At 41.8% G+C, this 24,899-nt stretch overlaps 2 protein-coding genes across 11 annotated transcripts in view; one reads left to right on the plus strand and one right to left on the minus strand.

The window, feature by feature from the left end:
* ANKIB1 (ankyrin repeat and IBR domain containing 1) overlaps window positions 1–2,223 on the minus strand; it is a 154,559-nt gene extending 152,336 nt beyond the window's left edge. For 6 of the 9 annotated variants that reach the window (XM_073333976.2, XM_073333978.2, XM_073333979.2 and 3 more), the window contains exon 1: window positions 1,870–2,223. The gene's annotated coding sequence lies outside the window, so the exon portion shown is untranslated. The other 3 variants (XM_073333975.1, XM_073333973.1, XM_073333977.2) reach the window with 2 other exon arrangements.
* Window positions 2,224–2,242: 19 nt separating this feature from the next.
* KRIT1 (KRIT1 ankyrin repeat containing) overlaps window positions 2,243–24,899 on the plus strand; it is a 41,766-nt gene continuing 19,109 nt past the window's right edge. The window contains exons 1-10 of one of the 2 annotated variants that reach the window (XM_073333981.2): window positions 2,243–2,391; window positions 9,963–10,088; window positions 12,732–12,856; window positions 14,246–14,405; window positions 16,209–16,301; window positions 17,702–17,831; window positions 19,877–20,120; window positions 20,391–20,506; window positions 20,930–21,073; window positions 23,286–23,442. In XM_073333981.2, coding sequence (XP_073190082.1) covers window positions 12,755–12,856; window positions 14,246–14,405; window positions 16,209–16,301; window positions 17,702–17,831; window positions 19,877–20,120; window positions 20,391–20,506; window positions 20,930–21,073; window positions 23,286–23,442 — 1,146 coding nt within the window. In that variant the 5' untranslated portion in view covers window positions 2,243–2,391; window positions 9,963–10,088; window positions 12,732–12,754. Of the gene's footprint in view, window positions 2,392–9,962; window positions 10,089–12,731; window positions 12,857–14,245; window positions 14,406–16,134; window positions 16,302–17,701; window positions 17,832–19,876; window positions 20,121–20,390; window positions 20,507–20,929; window positions 21,074–23,285; window positions 23,443–24,899 lie in introns of those variants that run through there. The other variant, XM_073333982.2, reaches the window with a different exon arrangement.

Here is a 24,899-nt window from a genome sequence, read left to right on the forward strand (position 1 = left end):
GTTTAGGATAAGATTCCAGAAGACTCTGCTATAGAGTCTCCTCCTCTCCTCATGCTGCTTGCTCTTTCCATGCTCAGAAAGTCCTGCTTTGAATTATGTTATCTCAGTCTCTCTGTATACGGTCAGCGGCTGTACATGAACCCCAAATGAACAGGCTATGTAAGTCCCTAAAATTTTTAGTTGGAAAATATTTCTTGTTTACAGGTAGCAATATCGTCTTTCAGAGATAGAGAACACTTACTACTTTTTCCTCAAATACCTAAGACAGACTACATCCTCAGAGTAATGCACTAAGATTTAAAAACACACAGACACACCAAGAAAACCAATATATATACTAGAAGAGAATCTCATTAGTTCTACTTCATTAATCTGCACAGCCAGTAACAACCAAAAAAAAGTCTCACTCCAGCGCTCACATGGAGACCTGCTGAAGCCAATGGTTCTCTGCATGGATGCAGGGGGTTCACTCATTTACATTCAGTTGCAGTATCTAAACCTCATTTCAAACCAAACTACACTTTCAAAAGTGAACAAAGGGCATTTTGTGATTCTGTATCCTTGATTGGGGGGGGGGTGACTCAGCAAACATCAATTAGTATGGTTCTACTTTATTTAAAAAAAAAAATCCATACACTTTCAAATAAGGAGGTTTGAATTTATGAATTAAATGCAAATCAAGGGCTCCTACAAGCACTTATGCACATGAGTAACTTTACAGGATCAGGGCTCAGTTTTGTAATAGAAAAAAATTCCAATCTGAAACTCTGAATGCTCAATTTCAACCTAGAGAGATGGTTATAAACAAAGCTATACATCCTGAAAATAGGGTATATATCAAAAGGATAACTATAATTATAGCTGCACAAGTCTCAAAAACTCTCTCCTGTTATAATATTCCTCTTTTGTAAAGATTTCCTAAAGTCTTCTTAAAGTCAATGCAAATGTTTGTTTTTAAACCAAGGAACTGATACTGGGCCATGACAATTCAAGTTTCTTACAATTCTGTGGGTACAACAAAACTACCATTTATATTTCCATTCTTGTCTTCTTAATAGTCTCAAGGAATTCACAGCACCCAGAAAAACAGAAACTGGTAAGTGATACCTACATATACCATTCAACAGAGGAAAAACTGAACGACCTCACTTCTTTATCCAAGAAGTTTCCAAATAAATAATCCACCACACATTGCCAACCCTTTACTGTCTCATGAATTACAAGCGACTAAACTCGACGTGAAAAGTCATAATGGGAAGTGCAATGGATTCCTCATAAGCAACAAATTTTGATGGATGCATATTATATAATGCCCACACCTTCTGTTGTCCATAGTCTGACACACATGCCTTAAACAGCTGAGATGTCTCTTGAGCCTCCCACAGTTAAGGCTTCACCAAAACCATTTACATTAGGTTCTTCAAAATAGCGCTTGTCTCAGACCAGTTAATAATTAGCCTAACTCGGTATTTCTTGGTCCCAGAGAGTAATGTTTAATAAGCACTACGTGTACAGTATATATAGGCGCACATACTACCTTTCCAATCTCCTTTGTTTTGGTGGCCGCAAAAACCGAGACATCCCTAGAGCCGCCTCCTCTCTCCTCTGCACTGGGCTCCTCAGCAAATCTCCACTGCCCTGCTGCATTCAGCATTTGGCTCCAGTTTGCTGCCCCACCCCCGGGGATGCCAAGGGCTGCAGACATGCGGAGGAGGCGGCGGCTGTTATCTGTCTGCGGCGCCTTTGCTCTTCGCCTCCCCCCTCCATTGCACCACCCGAGAGGGAGCGGACTCCCCGCGCCTCCCGGCACTCAGGCGGCACCGGGGCCGTGCCCGAAGGGGAACGCCCCCGGCACAGCGGGTCACTCACCGGCTCCTCAGAGGGTCTCTCCCCTCCGCTTCTTCTCCCCACATCCAGCACGTCCATCTGCCCCCAGGCCCCGAGAGAAGCGCTGGCTGAGGCGAGGAGCGGGGTCTGGCCGCGTCCGCGGCGGGGAGTAGGATCTGGCCGGGCTCTACAGCGGGCGCTCGGGCGCTGCCCTTGTTCAGCGGCGCGGCTCCCCCTCAGCCCGGGCTGGGCCTGCCTCCCTCCCACTCCGCGCGCCGCACGCGCCGGCCCGGCCCGCAGCCCAGTCCCGCTCAGCTCGCGGCCAGCGGCCGACGCCAGCAGCCGCAGCAGCAGCAGCTCAGGCCGGCGACCCGGAAATTCATTGACAGCAGCCGGGGCCAGCGGCGCCCGGACGGGAAGCGGATCTGCCGGCCCAGGGGGAGGGAGTGGGGCGGGGCCGGCTCGGTCTGTGCCCGTGCGGAGCGGAGGCGGGTTGGGAGCCGCGCGACGCGCTGGAGGATGCGTCCCGGCCTCCCAGGAGGAGGCGAGTCCAGACGCCACCCGGTAAGAGAGGCGGACAGAGCCGAACTCGGGCCGGGGCCGCCCGCCAGCTCCGCCCTGAGCCGCTAAACAAGCAGCGCCCTGATCTCTATTGGGAGAACCGACCTGGTGAGAGGGGGCCCGAGCCCCCCATTCTGGCCCCACCGCGGCTGCAGCCAACGAGCATCAGCTCCTGTCTCAGCTTTGAGGAGGGGCAGAGATCAACAGGCCAGAAAAAGTTTGGGGGCCGTCTCCCCGCCCGAGCTGGAGAGAGAGGGGACGGGGTTGGAGTGTCCCTGCCGCGCCTTTGCCTTCCGGGGCATCGGAGAGGTCTCCCCACCTAGGCCCTCCTCCCCCTCACAGACCTCTTCCCCGGGACAGCTTTTAGAGCGGGCTCGCTCGTGCTCAGCCTCGTCTCGCCCAGGGGAGCCTGGAAGGGCCTGGGGTGGGGTTTCTGGGTGTGCGTCTCTGCCCCTTCAGGTGTGGGGGGTGGAGTTTGCTCTGCTGTTCGCGCTGTCACTGAAACAGTCGCTCATCTCAGTTCTGCGCGGAGTTAAATTTTCCTTCAATTCAGCGACCCCACTCGCTTGTGACGGGCAGACACACCAGACGCTGCCTGTGCTGTGTTATAGAGCCCTCCACTTAATGGTTTTTCTGTTGAGCGCTCCCGCAGTAGCTGTAGAACCCTTACTCACATATGTAGATCCATTATCTTCAGTGGGGCTGCTCACGTCAGTAAGAAATACTTCCTTCGCTAAATGTTTGCAGAATCTGGCCCTTAACTTATCGCTGTGTGCAGATTATCTCTGGTTAACCTATGGGGCAGTGTGTGCAACACTGAGCTCTGAAAGAGCAGGAAGTGATGTATTCTGCTCCCATCTCCGAGTCTCAGAAATGATGGGTTTGTTGATTGATAGAAAAGATAGTGACGAATGTATGTAGTTGTTTGTACCCAAAAGGATGCCCAAACCAATTGTAAATACAAATGAAAGGAGTTTCTCTGACACAAGTCAAGTCAGAGGGATGTGTGTGTATTAAAAATTATATTTTTGAAGCTAAAACCTAGAAGTAAGGCTTGGGAGGGAACTCTGTAGAGTAATATAGTATATACTACTTCCTTCACCTACTATTCACATCTCAGGAGAAGCCAGCAGCTCTGAGGTGAAACCTTGGTTCTTTTTCTTCTTTTGGGAGACTACTAAAGCAAAGACTTCATTACAAAGAAAGGATGGGAGGTGATTGGGAAGGGTCAAAAGACCTTCACTAGAAAACAAATCAAAGCAATTTAAATCGCTGATTTTAATCGTGAGTTAAATCAGCATGCCTTGATTGACTTCAGTCATCAATTTTAATCTTGTTTTGCATTTGTACTTTTTAGTTATCTTCCTAAGGGTTGTTTCTCATTGGTTAGTAACCCTTACAACATGTTGATTTGCAACTAAATGTAGCCTTTGCACTAAAGTTGGTCCTTCTTTTTGCTAACCAGGAAGATATGCTATATCAATAGACCTTTATTTAAGCAATTAAGCTTAACTTCCATTTATTCAAATTCTTATTCAAATTCTTAACTTTTACATTGTTTATGTTAGAAAATAGTGAATAATGCATTCCTTACTTCAGTGGTCCCTAAACTTTTCAAGGTTGCACCTCCCCTTACTCCTATCTATACCTCTCCCTGCTCCTGCCCCCTCCCCCCTGGGCCCAGGAGCAGGGCCATAGCTCGTGGGGGAGGGACATGGACAGGGGTAAGGGGACCAAGGCTGGGGCCCCGGGAGCAAGGCTGGCTGCCAGGGCCAGGAGTGGAGCTGGGTGGCGCTCCTTCCCCCGTTTCCTTTTGGGGCTGGCCTTGGCCTCCGCCGCACCTCCCTAGGGCGGGTATGCCCCACAGTTTGGGGACCTCTTTACTTACTAGACAGGGGTGAAAGTAACTTAAAGGACTTACCAGTACGCAGGACGGCTGGGGTCCTGGGTAAGGTGGGGTGGTGGAGTGGTTCTGGGCTCCCGGAAGGGTGGGGGGGGCGCCTCGGTTGGAAGGGGCACAGGCTAGACTCCCCCAGCCAACCCTTCACTGCTGCCTGGCCTGTGCCACCTGGGGCTCTGGTGGTGATTTAACAAGCCCGGGGCTCTGCCCGCTGCCTTTTAAATTGCTGAGCCCCAGGGAAGCTGTCCCTTTTGCGCCCCCCCGATAGATGGCATGCATATTCCGATTCTGGCACCAGCCCACCTAGCCTCTGAGTACTTTAATCGGAAGGGGTATTCTCGATGGTTCTCCAGGCGCTTGTGGATCACCGTGGGCATTTCATTGACATTAACGCAGGCTGGCCCGGAAAGGTGCATGATGCACACATCTTTCGGAACGCTGGCCTGTCAGGAAGCTGCAAGCTGGGACTTTTTTCCCAGACCAGAAGATCACCGTAGGGGAAGTCGAAATGCCCATTGTGATCCTTGGAGACCCCGCTTACCCTTTAATGCCGTGGCTCATGAAACCCTACACAGGGAGCCTTGACAGCAGCAAGGAGTGGTTCAACAACAGGCTAAGCCAGTGCAGAATGACTGTAGAGTGTGCTTTTGGCTGTTTAAAGGGCCGCTGGCGTTCTCCATATGGGAAGCTGGACCTGCCGATAAAAGCATCCCCACGGTTATATCCACGTGCTGTACCCTCCATAACGTTTGTGAAGGGAAGGGTGAAAGATTCACTCAGGCATGGAACTCAGAGGTTCAACACCTGAAGGCTGAATTTGAACAGCCAGATAGCAGGGCTATTAGAGGGGCCCAGCGCGGGGCTGCAAGGATTAGGGATGCCTTGAGGGAGCAATTTGAGGCTGAAAACCACCAGTAATGCCTGGTGCCCTGCACAGGAGTGAATTGCAGTGGTTCCAATGTTAGTAGGAATCTGTGTTTGCTACGCTGACTTGCAGTGCATGTTTCTTTCCTGGGCTAGGGTATCTTTTACTTTATGCAATAATAAAGAATGTTTTCAAAGGCAAAAAATCCATTTATTGAAAAGAAACAACTTCTTGGGGAACAGAAAGGGCAAGGGGGTGGGATGGGGAATGGTACAATCACAGATTTGCATATGTCCTGTTGTTATACTCAGCCTTCCTGTCTGGACTGCTGTGCAATGAGTGCTGCACTTCAGAATGGCTATACTGCATGGTGATGGGGGTTGAGTGCAGAGGGTAAGGGTTGTAGTTTTCAGGGCTGGGTAGTGAAGCTACAGGTGTAGGAGGCAGCTGGTGGCAGTAAGAACCCGGATGTTGGGGAAAGTGGGTTGGAGGTGGCATGGGGGCACAAGGGAAAGAATTTTGGGACAAGGGCTGCAGGGGCAGGGCGGGCACGGTAGTGCTCTGCTTACATGGCTACGAGTGCCTGGATCGAGTCCGCTTGGTGCTCCATTATGCTTATCAGCCGATCCATGCTTTGCTGCCAGAGCACCACACTTTTGTGCCAGCTCTCCTCATTCTGCTGGCGGATCCTCCTTTCACTGTCCCGTCTCTTCTGCACTTTTCCATTTTGATTACTTGAATGCTGCATTACTTCATGCAACATGTCTTCCTTGCTTCTACATGGCCTCTTTCTGATTCTTTGGAGTCTTTCGGCCAGTGATAACACAGACGGCTGAGATCTCAAGGTTGCATCTGTAAAGGCAAAATGCAACACTTAACAGAGGCAGCATTGTTGACACCAGACAGAGCAATGATTCCCCCGTACTTAAGGGCAAGCACAGTCTACACAATAGCATAATTTGCTCATCCCAAACCAAGCATACATAACCCACAGGAGCCCCAAAATGGTGAGTAAGCACAGCATAAGTATGACTGATTGTTTCACGGCTATACTGTCCTCTGGGTTTCTGTGCCTTGGGAAGAGCCAACAGCGGCAGGGGGCCCCTATACTGAACACTGTCCCCACATTTTCCACAAGAGTTCGTCCTGGAAGATATCTCACTGCTGAGGGTGACGTGGGAAACAAGGGAGGGTCTTCTACTGCAATGCGGATTCCACCCTGGCCCATATGCAGCTTGCCTGTGTGCAGCAATGGTCCCCCCCGCCCTTCACGGCACAGTGGCATGGACAAGTTAGTCTTACTGGGAGAAGGAACACAGTGGCTCTCCCGAGAAACCTGCTCAAGCGCATTGCCCAAGTTCCGGATGAGGCCTTTGAAGAGCTCACCGAGGCCGATTACCATGATGTGAGCGAGCACATCAACACCTTATTCCACATCTAGGCGTGCATGCAGCCCTAACCCTCCTCACCCCAAGAGCCCGCACCAAATAACTTCCTTCCCGAAATAGAAGCCACTTATCGGGAACCTCCTCTGGTGTTTGTCCTTCCCCAAGTACCGGCCTCTGCAACTGGCTACCTTCCTCCTGGCTTGAGAACAGCTCCTGGCTGCATGCATCTAGGGATTCCGGGGTGTCTTCCGCCGCCTCAGGACCCTCGCTTCCGCTTTCCTCCTCCTCCTCCTCCCGCCTTGTTGAACTGGGCTCTGAAGTGTCCATGGTGGTACTCGGAGTGGAGGTGGGGTCGCTTCCAAGTATCGCGTCTAGCTCTTTGTAGATTCATAGATACTAAGGTCAGAGTGGACCATTATGATCATCTAGTCTGACCTCCTGCACAACACAGGCCACAAAATCTCACCCACCCACTCCTGCAAAAAACCTCACCAATGTCTGAGCTATTGAAGTCCTCAAATTGTGGTTTAAAGACTTCAAGGAGCATAGAATCCTCCAGCAAGTGACCCATGCCCCATGCTACAGAGGAAGGCGAAAAACCTCCAGGGCCTCTACCAATCTGCCCTGGAGGAAAATTCCTTCCCGACCCCAAATATGGCGATCAGCTAAACCCTGAACATATGGGCAAGATTCACCAGCCACATTGTTATTGTAACACAATTTGTAGAAACGGCAGGTCACACCGGAACAGGTGTTTGCCTCACGGGCTTTGCGGTAGGCATTCCGCAGCTCCTTCACTTTAACCCTGCACTATAGAGCGTCCTGGTCATGGCCCCTTTCCATCACGTCCCTTGATATCTGCCCAAAGGTATCATAATTCCTGCGGCTGGAGCACAGCTGGGACTGGACAGCGTCCTTCCCCCAAACAACTGATGAGGTCCAGCACCTCACCATTGCTCCATACTGGGGCTTGCCTGGCGTGTGGAGGCATGGTCGCCTGGAAAGATTCGCTGAGAGCACTCCACGCCTGGCTGAGCAAACAGGAAGGGGATTTTCAAAATTCCCAGAGGATTTAAAGGGCGGGTCTGACAGTTGGTCACCTGAGGGCAGGGCAGTAGAGTTCAAAGTGTTGACCAGACTGGCTAGCACAGGCATTGTTGGACACTTCTGGAGGCCAATCAGAGCGCACTATAGGACCAGGGGGTTCACACTGGCACTGCGGCACTCCAGCAGGGGCTCACAAAATGTTATTCCACTTGCCGAGGCGGAGTGCCAGCAGCACTGTAGCCACGGAGTCAGAGCGCTCTACGTGCCTTGCCAGTGTGGACGGGTAGTGAGCTAATGCGCCCGGGGCTCCTTTATTGTGCTGTAACTCGCAATTGCAGCCATGCCCTGAGTATCTGACTGTAAATAACAGATTTCTTGGTGTGGTTGGGGTGGTTACTGGATCTATGAAGGTAGGTGTGGTAATCTGTAGGTTTCTTGTTTATAGCTGTAGGATTCCCTTGTTGAAGCTGATCCTGGCATCAAAGAAATTGATGCTAATGTTGGAGAATTCCAGAGGGAGTTTAATGGATGGGTGATAGCATGTGCAGTGGGTGAACCACAGGCATGGGAGGCTAGCCCCTGGCCTGTCTCGCCCCTCCCGCTTGAGGGCAACTAGCGGCAAGCAGGAGGGTGCTTTGGGGCGGAACATGGGTGGAGCTACAGGGAGCTGTTTGGGGAGTCGCAGCCTTCCCCAGCCTATGCTACGCATCGCCCATGGGTGGTAGTTCTTGACGTTGTGGTGGAAATCTGTGAGGAAGTTAAGGTCTTTTGTCCCTTCCCTGCCCCACCTCCATGATTGGAGAGGAGTTAACAGGCCATTTCACCTTGAATTGTCCATTGAAATATGTAACTATTTACAATCTGTTTCAACTTAGCTGTGGCACTCAAAGTACTTTTCCCAGACCTGAAGAAGAGCTCCATGTAAGCTCAAAAGCTTTTCTCTCTCATGAACAGAAGTTTGTCCAATAAAAGATATTACTTCATTCACCCACTTTGTCTCTTTAATATCCTGGGACAAACAGGGGTATGACAACTCTGCATAAAAGCTGGCTTAGCACTTAAACTCTGGATAGAGGTGCTTAGCCAGGGACTTTCACCATTTCAGTGATATGACATTTTTAAAATATTTGCCGGCAAATATGTACTGCTTAATATTATTGTTTTAATTTAAATGACTATAATGGATTATAGTGAGTTTAAGACTTAACATGGGTTGTCAAAGTTTCAAATTAAATTTTCAATATGTTTACTTTTTAAAATAAATCTGTATTTGATTTAAGTAAAAATCCAATTTAAATTAAAAAAATACTAAATTAAATTATTTTTTTAAAATCAACTCTTATCCATCCTGCTAGAAAACCACTTTAAATCCCTCCTTTACAACATACTTGTGCTATAATGCTTACCAATCACTCCCATCTGGCATTAGGCAAACGATGTGCTATGACTAAGGATATGATTTCATCATGGAGGTCACGGATTCCATTACTTTAATGGACCTCCATGACTGTTCAGCTTCAGCCATGCAGCAGGGCTAGATCTTTCAGTCCCCCACCCAGGCGGTGGGACTCCAGGCTGTCACCCCCTACCTCCCCATGTGGCAGAACTCTGGGCTGTCAGGCACCCCACTGCAGCAGAGCTCGGGCTTCAGCCCCCGTAGCAGTCAGCCCTCTCACTCCTATGGACAGGTCACAGGGTCCGTGTATTTTTGTTTATTGCCCGCGACCTGTCTGTGACTTTTACTAAAATTAACCATGACAAAATCTTAACCTTTGCTATGACTTCTGCTAAATTCTCTTCATTGAATTGTTACTTCATGCTCTCCACTCAACTCTACTATATATGTCTGTTTTATCACCAGATGTGTCCTGTCAGTCATGTAGATAGTTCCTGCTCCAGAGAGCTGACAGTCGTCTTTGTTACATGTCTGTACAGCATTTAGCACAATGAGACCCAGATGCTTGACTGGATTCATAGATGATACTGTTATACAATTCAATATTTAAAGACTTTTACTCCAATCCTAGTGTTGATATCTTCAAGCTAGCAGAACGTGAACATAAAAACAGCTGTACTGAGTCAGATCAATGGTCTGTCTAGCCCAGTGGCCAATGTCAGAGGAAATTAACAGAACAGGGCAATTACCGAGTGATCCATCCCCTGTTGTCCACTCCCAGCTTCTGGAAATTAGGACACCCAGAGAGAGCATGGGGTTGCATCCCTGACCATGTTGGCTAATAGCCATTGATGGACCTATCCTCCATGAATTTATCTAATTCTGGAATTGTCATAATGATGAAAAACATGTTTAATCATGGTCTCGTTTATAACATTTCACATTTAATTATAATTCTTTTCCCTTTGAATTTTTCAGTTAACCTTATCTTGGTGAAATATACTGGATTGAACGCATGGAAGATTGAAGTCCTCTATTTATCCTCCAAAGAGATGCAGCAGCACTGCAAACTATAAATAGTAATGATAAAATCTCCATTTTGTGGTGAGACAAATTTGCGTATAATCTACATTTATTGATCATGGGTAATTAAAGGGTTTTCCATTGTGGATCAGGGAAAAGATCATCTGAAATGGACCGGAGATTATCTTATTTCTAGATTATAAAGGTAGACCTAGTTAGCTTTTGCAGATTTTATAATTTAATTTTATTGCAGATTTCGGATTATAAGGGAGTGCCACTATAATCTATTTTAATATAAGGAAAAGTAATCACTTTGAGGTCCAGAAAGAATTGTCAACCAGTTGGAATGAGTATGATTCCAATCTGCCATGAATTGTAAGTGTGTACCTGTGCCCTCACGTAGAGCCCCACTGAAGTAAAAGGAATATTTCATTTTAGAGCTTATTTTTCCCAGCTCTGTTATTTGGGATCCTGGTAAGAATGTTCTACTTCCCATTGGAGAATAGAGATTCAGGTTCTTTCTTGAGGTTTCAGTTATTGAATTGGTGGAAATGTGGTATTTATAATATCAGATACACTGTACACTGCATAGATATATTTCAAAACTGGGAATAGTTATCAGTTGCTTATACCTTCCAAGATTCTAGAGTTGCTCAGGCTTTTGGCAAATTACAAAATACAGAAGGATCTCAGAGTTACAAACTTACAGAGTTACAAATCAGTCAACCACTAGGGATGTAAAATATTAAACGGTAAAATGGTTAATCAATAGTATTAGTCATACCGTTAACCCTCCCTCGTTCACCCACCTCCTTCCGGGTGACGATCACCTGGTAGAAGTCCTTGCTGGTGGCCAGGGCCTGCGTGCTGGTCTCAAACAGGTTCTGCAGCAGCAGAGACGCCATTTTGGGATGCTGGCAAGAGGTGTGTATGGCAACCAGGAAGTAGTGGGCATCACGAGAGGTCACTGGGAGCTCAGCCCCATCTTAAAGGGACTGGGTTGATATTAATGCTCTAGCCCTTGAGGGGTCTTTGACCCAGCAGTGGGGGGAGGGTCCTGTACACCCCTTTGTTGGTAAAAACAGTCCCTCCAGCCCCATTGACCTGAGGGGAAATACTTACGAAGACCCAGGGCTGACGACCCCAATGGAAGGATACTGCTCAATAGGCCAAGAAACACCTGGCAGTGCAGGGAAGTAGGATGAGCAAACCACCTGTCTGGGGGCTTTGCTGGGGGGTGGCCAGCTGGGCAAGGGGAGTGTGTTTAGGCTGGGGGTGGGCAAGGGCTGCGGGCCCCATCACGGGGTAAAGTAGTCCCCAGCCTCTCCCTGTGCCACTGGAAGGAGTTCAGCTGTGGAGGAGGATGGCACGCTGGTCGGTCTTGCGGCTTCAGCTGATAATTGAAGGGAAGGGAGTCCACTGCTGGGGTGGTACGGCGCGTCTGTGGAGGCCACATCAGGACAAACTAGGTACCTGGGGCCATTCTCCCTTTTCCTGGGTACTGAAGATGTGAGGGGGGCGCTGGGCCCCCTCAATTGCCCCAGGTGCTCCTGGCTAGGCCTGCTGTGTCACCCCGATATGAGCACAGCTGCTCTTCCCTGTCTGTCCGGGGCAAAGGGGAAGGGGTTTAAATGGGTTATTTTTTAACAACATTTACATCCCTATCAACCACACACCTGATTTGGAACCGGAAATGCGCAATCAGGCGGCAGCAGGGACCAAAAAAAAAAAGCAAATACAGTACAGTACTGTGTTAAACATAAACTACTAAAAAAATAAAGGGAAAGTTTAAAAAAAATTGACAAGGTAAGGAAACTTTCTATGCTGGTTTCATTTAAATTAAAAGTAGCATTTTTCTTCTGCACAGTGAAGTTTTAAAGCTCCATTAAGTCAATGTTCAGCTGCAAACTTTTGAAAGAACAACCATAACATTTTGTTCAGAGTTATCAACATTTTAGAGTTGTGAACAATCTCCATTCTAGAGGTGTTTATAACTCTGAGATTCTGTTGTATGGAGGCTACATGCTCATTGAAAGAGATACGGTCATCTTTACATTACAAATAGGCTTGGTGGAATTTTATTTTTATTTTTTTATTTAAATTATAATTTCAGTGGATAATATTGATGTTTGTTTTTAAGCTTTTTTATTTTTATCAATTTAAACTTTCACAATTGTGGGGGCATCTGACAATTATTTAATATAGTACATACAGATATTCAAAAAGTTGGCTATACAACCATTATAACACAAATTGTCCATGTCACATGTCAAAATTTGCAAAGTAAATATCTTAAAATCAAACTCAAATAAATTCCCAAGCAGCATTTTTGTTACTTTGCCTATCTGTAAATTTCAGTTATTATTGGTGTAATATTTTTCATCAGTTTGTGTGTGCATGGTGAAATCAATGTTCACTGACACTTATCCAAAAAAGATCTAATCCTTCTAAGCCTAATTATAAAAATAAGTTAGAGAACAGGTTTACTCTTATAATTCTGTACAGTGTAGGGGTTTTTCACTGATACATTCTCTTAGTGCATGAAAGGGAAAATGAATTGTAACAACTATTGAAACACGTTCTCCAGATAAAAAATGAATAAGCTGTTTTAAATGGAAAACATCAGTGAATATAATTATTTATGCTAGAGTGTGATATCATATTTGGTTTGTTTTTATCTTTTTTCCTCAGTCTAACCTTTCTTGTTTATTTCATTGTCTCTAGTAATAAATGAAAAAGAATAAACCATGGGAAACCCAGAAAACATAGGAGATGCATATGTTGCTGTGATTCGTCCAAAGACTACTGCTAGCCTGAATTCTCGGGAATATCGAGCTAAATCATATGAAGTATAAACAATTTTTTAAAACTTTCTTTGATTAAAGTTTGAAAATATGAAAAAATAACATAATTGGAAAACAAAAACCTTAATTATCCTACAGTTTAGATAGATAAACAGAGATTTACTATCTGAGCAATCGTAGGTTCTTATATAGCTCCCATTACCATAGTTGCTGTGTCCCACTATCTCTTTTATTATCTATTTATTTATCCTTAGAAAAACCTTTGTGACATAGGAAAGTATAATTATCCGTATTTTACAGAGAGGGAGCTGAGGCACAGAGAGACTAAGTGACTTGGCCACAGTCACACAGGAAGTTTGTGGCAGAAGAGGGAGCTGAATCTGTGTCTCAGGCTAGTGTACTAACCCAATAAATACCAAAACACTGTAACGTGTTATGTTACACTTTAAACAAATGCCACAATCACAACATATACTAGAAAAAATTCAGGTAACATCCTTCTAAGTTTCTGAAGTGATTTTTTTTTAATTACATTTTCTTTGTGCTTAAAATCAATAATCAAACCTCAGCTCAGCGTATTGGCAGGAACATGTCAAACAGTTGCTATTTTAGAATCTGATCCTACAACCTCTGTCATACACGTGCAAGTGTTAACAGGTCTTTTAGGGTAAGGCCAGGTCACGTATCATGTTGCATATTGGTGGATCTCTGTGCTGCATGGAACTTAATACAGGATTGGGATCTTGGCTTTTCCTGTTTCTGTGTCTTTGGTGGTTGAGATGACCTTCCAGAAGATGCTGCTTTGCATTCAGTACTTTCTGGATTTTATCACTGCTTTTACAATTGACTACCAAGGACCAATTTGTGAAGTTGCACCATGTTCCCACAAATGTGGAATCTTTACTGGCCAGTTATGTTTCTCCTTTTATAATACCCATTTTATAAATAAAAAGCCCTGTGTACAATGACTTTGTACTTTTATTATTTTATATCAAAGGATTTCAAATAAGAAAAATCAAACATTCATCATATAGTTAATGGCATAATTTGTGCCTAATGAAACACATTCCAGCTTCTGCAATATCAAAAATACTAAAAATATAAAAAGGAATACATTCTGTAAATGGTTACTTGTGGATAAACCCCATGTGTCAGTAGAGTTCATGGTGGTTGTGAAGTCTGCAGTAAAATGCTTTGTAGAATGTCACAGGAATTGGCCATCCATGATTCTGAGGACCTGAGAAGTGGGGTGAAAGTACATTCAAAATCACTTACAGTATCTTTTGAATGTCCCATATAGCCTTGCTATTTAGAGAATTCTGCACATAGCACTACAATTGGTTAATTAAAAACAAAAGCTTGCTAGTCTGCTTGTTAAATAAAACTAATGTTTCAGTAATTCTTAAATAATTACTTAATTTTATTTTTTGCAAGATTTTGTTGCTTGAAGTTCCCATTGAAGGACAAAAGAAAAAGAGAAAGAAAGTTTTGTTGGAAACTAAACTTCAGGGAGGCAGTGAGATAACCCAGAGCATCTTGGATTATGTAGTAGAAACCACCAAACCAATTTCACCAGCTAATCAAGGTATCAAAGGTGAGAATTGTTTTTTCTTATTTGGTATTGGTGTCGTAGTACTCAAAATAGACCAGTTAAAGGAAGTAATAAAACAATATCTGTTTTAGAAATCAAGGTCTATTTTAAGTTCTGCAAATAGAAACATGCAACTGAACCCTCAGGCTGTCCTTTATTTTCCTTTTACTTCTAAATGTCTTAAAATTTAAAAAAAAACAAAACTCAAAAAACCCTGAACTGTTTTTGACAAGTTTATCATAGGTGAGACCTTGTGTGCCCATACCTATATTTCAGTCCAAAATTAGTTTTACAGCTAAGTTTCTAAATACTTGGAAAAACTAGATTACAGTGCACACAATCTTAATCATAGTTAAAATATTAGCAATTTTTAAAAAAAGGCTTTAGGGATGATCCAGGAAATTATGCACCAGATAGCCTTAAACTATAACTGGTAAATTGGTCAAAGTTATAATAAAATAATAATTAAAACATCTGGAAGATCGTGATATGATAGTATCTAGCTAGCACAGTTTTTGAAAAGGAAATTTGTGCCTCACTTATCTGTTAGAATTCTTTGTCCATGATAGTAAAATAGAGGATAACGGGTAACCATTTGACATAGTTTATTTAGACTGTATCAAGGTCTTTGATAGGTTCCCTCTCAAGAAGCTAGTAAAGGAACTAAGTAATTCTGGGGTGAGAGAGAAAGTATTGTCATGGATCAAAATCTGGTTGAGAGATTAGAAACAAAGAGTTAAGAATACATAATCCATTTTCATTAGGGCAAAAGTTTAATGGCAGAGTGCCTCAAGTTCTATATTATGACCATTGTTGTTTAATAGGTCACGTTTACACTTAAAAGTTTTCTTGGTATAGCCATTTCGAGTAGGGGTGTGATTTCTTTTATGATGTAGCTGTGCTGGCAAAAAGTGCTTTTTGCCTGTATAGCGCACTTTGTTTGCTGAATGGTATAAGTTATACTGGGAAAAGCACTTTTTTGTCAGTGTAACTGCTTCTACACAAGGGCGATTTTTGCTGGTGTAGCTATACCATGGCCATATAATTATTAACAATCTAGAAAAGGGGGTAAGTAGTGAAGTAGCAAAAATTTGCAGCTGGCACAAAATTATTTTGGTTAGCCAAATCCAGAGAAGACTTTGAGGAATTTAAGAGGGTTTTACCAAGCTAAGTGAATGGGTAACCCAATGAAACTTAAATTCAGTGTTAATAAATGTAAAGTCATGCATGATGGAAAGAAAAATTTGAACTACTGATACACTTTTAGAGGGTTCTAACTTAACAGGTTTGACTCAGGAAAATAACCTGGGCATCACAGTACACAGTCCGATGAAGACTTTGCTAAATGTGCAGCTGATGTCAAGAAGGCAAATCAATGTTAGGTTGCACAAAGATGGGATGGAGAATAATATGGAAAACATTATAATACCATTTGATAAATTGGTGGTTCGCTTTGTTGTGGAATACTGTGTGCGTTGCTGCACACCCCATTTTAAAAAGTATATTACAGATTTTAGAGCTGGTTTAGAGAAGGGCAATAGCAACGATTAGGTTAATGGGAAAAATTCATATGAAGAGAAATTGAAAGTAATGGTAATTCTTTACCTGTTAACAATCTGTGTATGTGTGTTGAGTTACACATATGTTCATGCAGCTGCTCAGGGTTATTCAGATTTAATTTGCTTCCTCAGTTTTCAGAAAATAATCTTTTATTTTGTTTCCTGGGAACCAGGAAGAATCAAGCTGCCAACCATTTGTCCATCCAACACTCAGTTGACTTCCTTTGTTGTCTTAATAATATGTTAGGAAAGCGAGTAGTATTAATGAAGAAATTTCCTCTTGATGGAGAGAAGGTGGGCAGGGAAGCCTCTCTTTTCATTGTTCCAACCGTTGTCAAAGGTAATGTTTAAAACATAATTCCTGAAGTTGTGTGTATTTTAGAGAAAGTTAAGCCCTTGTTTCCTAAAGAATTTACATATTTATTTTATATAAATGTTAACTGCTATGATATTTATATTTGGGTTTGGAAGAATTAGATTGAGGTTGCTAGAGGTCCATAATTGTCTTTCTCCAGATGCCTAAAAACAGTGGGGAAATGTAGTTAGTCAAAGTTTAAAGAGAATCAAAGTTTTTAAGAAATAGAGAACCAGTGCAATATTTTGTTATATATTCAATACATTTACTAATAGTTAATTTTGGTATTATGAAACAAAAAAACAAATTTGGTTTATTACAAAGGCTACTGTATTTATATTAGTAAACATAAAAAAGGATCTTTTCCAGCATCTTTTCTGAGAGAAGAGTCCCCTTTGGAGTGAATGGGCATTCTTGCCTGAGTAAGGAATACTGAGTAGTTCTCTGAAGGCAAAATATATTTCACATAATATATTTCACACTATACCACTGGTTCCCAAACTAGGGGCGCCTCTTGTTCAGGGAAAGCCCCTGGTGGGCTGGGCTGGTTTGTTTACCTGCTGCGTCTGCAGGTTTGGCTGATCATGGCTCCCACTGGCCACGGTTCACCTTTGCAGGCTAATGGAGGCTGCGGGAAGGGCCATGGGCCAAGAACGGCGAACCGCGGCCACTGGGAGCTGCGATCAGCTGAACCTGCGGATGTGGCAGGTAAACAAATCAGCCCGGCCCACCAGGGGCTTTCCCTGAACAAGTGGTGCCCCTAGTTTGGGAACCACTAGACTACAAAATACATTTAAAATATTATGGAAGTTTTTTGTGTTTTACTGGGGAAACATGTTCACTTGCTATTTGTGATATGCTTTGAAAGTGAAAGTTGGCAAATAAACACCATTTGAATCGTAAGGTCTTTGTCAAAACTAACAGGTTATTTTTCCTTCAACAGTTATACAGTTTTTTCAGTAACTCAGAAAACGAACATGATCACAATGGTGGGACAGTAACGGAACATTCTGTAATACATTTAGGGCAACTTTATTGGATTGAATTTTGTTACGTAAGAATTGGTATGTAATTTGTGAGAGGCAAGGTTGGTCAGGTAATATCTTTTATTGAACCAACTTCTGTTGGTGAGAGAGAGAAGCTTGGGAAGTTAGTCCATTAAAAGATATTACCTCACCCACCTTGTCTCTCTAATATCCTGGGACCAAAACCGCTACAAAAACACTGCATATGTAATTTGTATCGGTTACCATTTGGAAAAAATTGATCTACCATAGTCTAAAAATAGAATATCATCTCTTTTAGCTGAAATTGTATAACTGCAAAAGAGGAAAACAGGATTTTTGTTGCCGTTGAAGAGTTTTCTGTTTCTCTTTCCTTTTTAGATAATACAAAATACGCATACAGTCCTGGATGCCCAGTTTTCTACTGCTTACAGGACATCATGAGGGTCTGCAGCGAATCCAGCACTCATTTTGCTACACTCACTGCTAGAATGTTAATAGCCTTGGATAAGTAAGAAATATTAGTAGAAATACGTGGTTAGAAATAGAAAATAGACAAGGAAGTCTCCAAACATGAAAAATTAGATCTGTTTTACAGTAGTCTTGTGATCACTGAGAAGGAAATCATGGTGATATCACATGATTTCTTAGCAAGTTTATTTAAAAAAACAAGCAAATATTGAGGATTGATTTGTAATTCTTCACACCGGATAGTTTTGAGGTGAAGATGGTTATACTTTTTTAAATCTAGAGGTTCCTAAAAAGAGGCTTGTTCACTTCTAATGCATTACAGAACCATGCAAGAATATAAATGATACCTACATTTTACATAGATAATCTCAATGATAAACTAATAACATTTGCCAGAGTATCATGGAGTCACCTTAGGATCTCCATAGTTTAGATTGCACTGAGATTTGCACTTAATCTAGGAATTAAACCTGTTACTTATGAATAATATAGTGTATCTTCCCCAGATTTACACACTTATTTTTAAATTAGATAATTATGAAAATTTACAAATAATTACTTTAATCTGATTTCTAATCATTTGGAAATTGGCTAAATATATATTTTTGGTGAGTCTGACTTCTTCAGCTCCGTCTAGCAAAGAAATCTGATTTTTTTTTTATTTTTTTTTTGAGATTTTAAGAGTGACTCACTCCTAAATTCTGATCCTGCAAACACACACGCTCTTAACTTTACTCGTGTGTTGTTCCATTCAGTGGTAAAACAGTCAGTCCTTCATTTTATCTTCAAAAATGAAGAAATACTGGCGTGGCTTGTCTGAACTGTTCTACAAACATTGAATTCAATAGAACGGCTCACGTGTGTGAAGTTAAGCACATGCATAAATGATGACAGGATCAGGACCAAAGACAACAGCAAAATATAAGTTATATGTTAATTTTTTATTTATTAGCACTGGTAGTCATTACAGTTTTTGCCTGCTTCACAGTGGTAATTGGCAAACTTGCCTGTCATTGAATGGATGCCCTAGAATCTAAGCTTCCATTTAATGTATTTGTTTCCAGACTTTATGGTTGTGAAGAAAACCTTGAAAATGTGAACAGAATGTAACTGATGCTACGTCATCTAATTGAGTCTTTAGACAGACTGAAGAAATAGCTCTGAAAGGTTTGAACACCCTCGCCATCTAATGGGGTACTTGCTCAAAAGACCCCTCACAAGCCAGGGACAGTTTATTGCACAGTGGCCACAACTTTACCAAATAAACAATATTGTAAACAAATGGAAGGAATTAAGGTATTCTTTGCAGCAAAGGGTAGCTGATGTTCAGGACACCCTTTGTCCTGACTAGGAGAACCCGAAGTCACAACAAACTACCCAGCTAGAGATACCATCCAGTCTACCCAGGTTTGGACACATGGCTTGGACCGCAAGCCACACTGCCCTCCCATAGAGAGGTTAGAGCTGCCACTGAGACAGACTAGGGCAGCCTCTGCTTGAGTGTTTCTGTCCCAGCTACACAGTGAATCCCACAATTCTGGGGATGTATATCCCTCTTTACCTCCCTCCCATCCTGGCCTAAATAACCAAATAAATTCTTCCCCTGCATAGATTATGTCCACCCCAAACTTTTGTATTGCAGTATGGGAGAACCCACACACAAATATGACTTGACCCTTAAAAAAAGCCCCAAAAACCCACAGTGATCAACAGAACGACAACATTAAATCAGCAATTAAATGCCAAGACAGTCTCCTGAAGATAGAGTGAATGCTTGCTCTAAGTCATGCCCCACAATGCATATGTGGGTGGCAAAATCTTACCACAGCAAAAGGAGTGTGTGACTGGCCCTATGTTTCTCCCCAGCTTAAACTAAACAGGGGGCAGGTCCCTCCCTCTGTGTCAGTAAAAGCACTCCTTAGAGTCAGAGGAGCAATTCATGTAATCAATTTAGTGCCTGATTCTGTAGCCTCTTCATGCACACAACCACCTTTGACTTCCCCAAAAGTGGTGTACCCAGTGTGGCTAAAGAATTAGTCCTTTATCTTCAAAATACTAGTGTTACTTTTCCATTCTGTTCTGCAGGTGGTTAGATGAACGACATACACAGTCTCATTCCATCCCAGCTTTATTCAGACCATCTCCTCTTGAGAGGATTAAAACTAATGTCACAAACCCTGCATATGCTATTGAACCTGGGCAAACGGAGAGCTCTCTACACATGGGATATACTGCATTAGAAATAAAGAGCAAAATGTTGGCGCTGGAGAAAGCAGATGTGTGTATCTACAACCCTTTGTTCGGGTCAGATCTTCAGTATACCAACAGGGTAAGAGTTTGGTAATATGAACTATATTTTAGTTGTGAAAGGGATTTGATAATCATGTACTGAACTTTAACATAGGTTTTCTCAGTGCAATGCTTGTGGCCTGATTTGATTTTCAAATGTGTGAATTTGAAAATCTGTCCCCTTAATAGCAACAAGTTACTGTGTTTACATTGGGTCCAACAGAACGTACAAGTCATTGCGATTGGTTTGTTGAAGTCTCAATGAGAAGTTTTTCAGACTTTTTTTTTTAATATTATGTTGTCTTCCTAGGTTGATAAAGTGGTTATAAATCCATATTTTGGTCTTGGAGCTCCAGACTATTCAAAGATTCAGATTCCAAAACGAGAAAAGTGGCAACGCAGCATGAGCAGTGTCATGGAAGACAAGTATTGTGTTACATTTATATAATTATATTTTTATATTACTTATTCATATTACAGTAGTGTCTAAGGCCCCATTCAGGAAGCAGGGCCCCATTGCCCTAGGGACTGCACAAAGACTTATATAAAAAGTAATCCCCAAAGTACTTGCAGCAGAACACAACAGATTGGTGAAACAAACAAATGTAAGGTGGAATATGGGGAAGGAGTGGAACAGTTGGAGGACGAGGCAACATTAAAGTGCGTGTTTCGTAGCGTGATGAATATTAGTCATGGCTGGCCATCTGTCTACCTAAGTTCTAATTGTATAAACATTTTAGCTGCTTGTGCTTTGTGCACATCATTAGATACCCATTTTTATATTTCTTTGTTTGATTGTTGAAATACAAGTGAGTTGCATCTTTTTCATATTTTGGTTTTGATTACTAGAGAGCGCCAGTGGGTAGATGATTTCCCTCTTCATCGCAGTGCTTGTGAAGGAGACTCCGAATTACTGAGTCGCCTTCTAGATGACAACTTTTCAGTCAACCAGTTAGACAGTGACCATTGGGCACCTATCCATTATGCGTGCTGGTGAGTATTTTTGCCAAGTGAATATATTTACGTCTGAAAACCTGTACCACTAAGCACTTGTGTGGTTTAAAATAGTAATTAAATGCCAGGAAATCCTAACTCTAGCATTTTAGTAATCATTTGTTCTTAGAGTTAATATTAAAAAAAAATGTTGAAAGAGAAATTAAACCTCATGCTTCAAGGTTTAAGCTGATCTCTGACTAAAAGGTTTAGAAGGTGGAGAACTAATGGGACATTGTCCTACATCAGCCTAATGCTAGTTTTCTTGTACCCTCCTCTGAAATATTTGGTAGTGGCCCCTATCAGAGACACTGTACTGGACTAGATGGACCATAGGTCTGATCCAGAATACCAATTCCTATGTAGCCCAAAATTTAGATTTTATTAAAACAAATATTACAAACTCTCAGACTAATAAAAATGTTTCAATATTTTCTTAAATTCCAGTGAAAATACTTATTCGTTAATCTTTAACTTAATCAAATCATTCTTCTGCAAATATTACAATACTGAGAATTTGAAAGTGAAACTGACATATGAACAAAAGTGAAACTGATTTAATTGATTTTTGTCTTTGTTGAGACAAATGCAGAAAGATAATCACATAAATGATGCAAAATAAACTGGATTTTTAAAATCTTTTTGATTTTAATGTCATGCGTGGGAACCCTTAGATAGAATGTGGTATAGAAGTGAAGAGCATTATTGTTAAACAATGGCTTGATTATTCCATTTTGAAAGTACACAGATAGCAAGAACTTTAAATAATATTTTCCTTTATTTTTTGTTATTTCAGTGTTTACTTCTGGTTCTATACAGTGTTGTAACCTGGCCATTATAGATAACATTACACCAGAAGTTTCATTATAATCCTTCTTTTCACATGATCCTTACATTCTGAAAATACGTCCTTTGGATAATTATTCTTATGTGCTTTCTTAGCCCAGAGGTGAATTTTTATGGAAAATGAGGAAACATTCTTCAGCTATTTTTTTGAATTATTGATGAGTGAAAGAAATTACACTTTTTAAAGCATTATAAAATGTTTTTAGCTCACCAAAAATTCAAATGGCTTAAATGCATTTCCCACCAAACTACACATGTAAATAGTCTTTAATGAGGAGTAGGTTTATCCAGAAAAGAAGAATTTTGCTCTGCATTCCTGTAGTCTGAACTAAAATTGTTCACAAGACAGCTCTTATTCTTTGTATCATAGAATTATAGGGCTGAAAAGGACCTCAACCTTCCCTGGGCTGAGGCAGTACCCAAGTATACCTAGACCATCCCTGACTGGTGTTTTGTCTTAAAAAATCTCCAATGACAGGGATTCCTGTCCAATGACCTCCTTTGGAAGTCTATTCCAATACTTAACTATCATTATAGTTAGGAAGTTTTTCCTAATATCTAATCTAAATCGCCTTTGCTGCAAACTAAGTTGATGACTTCTTGTCCTGCTTTCAGTGTACATGGAGAACAATTGATCACTGTTCTCTTTTTAACATCCCTTAACATGTTTGAAGACAGAGTGTAGCAGAGCAATTATCTCCCATATCATGCATCTGGCACTCCTACTAATACATCCCAGAATGATATTTTTCTTTCTTCGCAGCTGAATCACATCTTTGGCTCATATTAAATTGGCGATCCACTATAATCCCCAGATCCTTTTCTGCAATACTACTGCTTAGTCAGTTATTCCCCAGTTTGTAGTTGCGCATTTGCTATTTCCTTCCTAAGTGTAGTAATTTGCATTTGTCTTCATTAAATTTCATCTTGTTAATTTCAGACCAATTCTCCTATTTATCAAGATCATATTGAATTCTAATCCTGTCCTCCAAAGTGCTTGCAACCCCTCCCAAAATGGTGTCTTCTGCAAATTTTATAAGCATATTCTCCACTCGATTATTCAAGTAATTTAATGAAAATATTGAATAAGTTATTGGTCCCACAACAGACCCCTACAGGATCCCACGGGAAACACCCTCACAGTTTGAGAGCAAATCATTGATAAGTATTCTTTGAGTATGATTTTTAAGCCAATTATGAATCAACATTATAGTAATTGCATCCAGACCACATTTCCCTATTCTAAATATGCCATATGTCTAAAACATTCAGGAATATCTCTGAAAGCATCTGAAATAGGTTTTTTTAAAAAAAACCTTGTTGTGTTCTTTGTTGTGGCCATTTCTGCTTTTAATCTCTCTTGTAGGTATGGAAAAGTTGAAGCCACTCGAATGTTGCTGGAGAAAGGGAAATGTAATCCAAACCTACTGAATGGACAACTTAGCTCTCCTCTTCATTTTGCTGCTGGAGGAGGACATGCTGAAATTGTGAAAATTCTTCTAAACCATCTGGAAATTGACAGAGTAAGATACCTTTGTAACTGGAATGATAGTCTTACCTACAGTTGCATCATACACTTACAATATCTCTCATATATTATATGTCTCCAGTTCCCAAGGTAAAAACAAATAAATATAGTTTCAGTTCTTAATTGTCTCTAAATTAAATAAAAAAGGACATAAGTTTTAAACTCCCAAATTCCAATTGTACAATTATCATAGAAACTCCATCTTAAAACTTATTCTGCCCCAAACATCCAGACTGATTTATAGTTGCCCCCTTTGTTAACTGTACTTTAACTGGATTTTACTAGAGATTTTAGTTGAAACTCTCAGTATCTTTTTGTAAAGTTCCTATTCATTATCAAGAAGTAAATTCCTCAGCCTCTGGGTTTTGCTTGAATTGCACATTTCTATTACTTGTCTAGTTAATAATCTTTTTTTTGTTTATTGCTATCGCATCGATATGCTCCAGTCAGGGCTGGGCTGCATTTTTCTAGGTGCTCTGTAAAAACACACAAAGAGATAGTGCCTGGCCCTATAAGAGCTTATAGTCAAAAAAGCCAAGAAGTAGATAAAGAGGAACAGAGCAGGATACATCCAAGTACAAACAAAGTGATCACACTTATAAGAGACATGTGGTGTTAGTTCCTCTCTTTTCTGCAGCATACAAAAGGTAGAGAGAGGGAAGCAATCAAATTCTGCACAGTTTTTGTATAGATTTGCTGTATATACATACTGTGTCCAATAACAAATGAACATAGTGTGATGAAAATGTATGGATAGAAAATACATTATAGGACTGAAGTTATAACCTCATCAAATGGGGCAGTAGTTTTGGTTGTTAGTTATATTACATTTAATTTACTGATAAGTAGTAATTTGTATATAAAAGGAAGTATTTCTTCACACAATGCAGTCACCCTGTGGAACTCCTTGCCAGAGGATGTTGTGAAATCCAAGACCATAACAGGGTTCAAAAAGGAACTAGATAAATTCATGAAGGATAGGTCCATCAATGGTTATTAGCCAGGATGGGCAGGAATGGTGTCCCTAGCCTTTGTTTGCCAGAAGCTGGGAATGAGTGACAGGGGATGGATCACTTGACGATTACCTGTTCTGTTCATTCCCTCTGGGGCACCTGGCACTGGCCACTGTCAGAAGACAGGATACTGGGCAAGATGGACCTTTGGTCTGATCCAGTAGGGCCATTTTTATGTTCTTATGTATGGGAACTTCAAACCCCCCTCTCCACCATCAGCACAACCACGGAAGATCTATGACTATGCATTTTACTCTATATGTAGAATATATGTCAGAATGCACAGTAGCACAAAATTAGAATAATAAAATTCTATTTTAAATGGAGTCAAATTGGTGCTTATGTAATAAATGGCTGACAGTGCTGACTAGAATAAGATTTAGTTTAAGCAAGCTCTATGCAAAGGTTTTCATACAACTCTGTCAACACACCTCAATCT

The sequence above is a fragment of the Lepidochelys kempii genome, chromosome 2 (assembly GCF_965140285.1).
Source record: "Lepidochelys kempii isolate rLepKem1 chromosome 2, rLepKem1.hap1, whole genome shotgun sequence".
Lineage (NCBI taxonomy): Eukaryota > Metazoa > Chordata > Testudines > Cheloniidae > Lepidochelys > Lepidochelys kempii.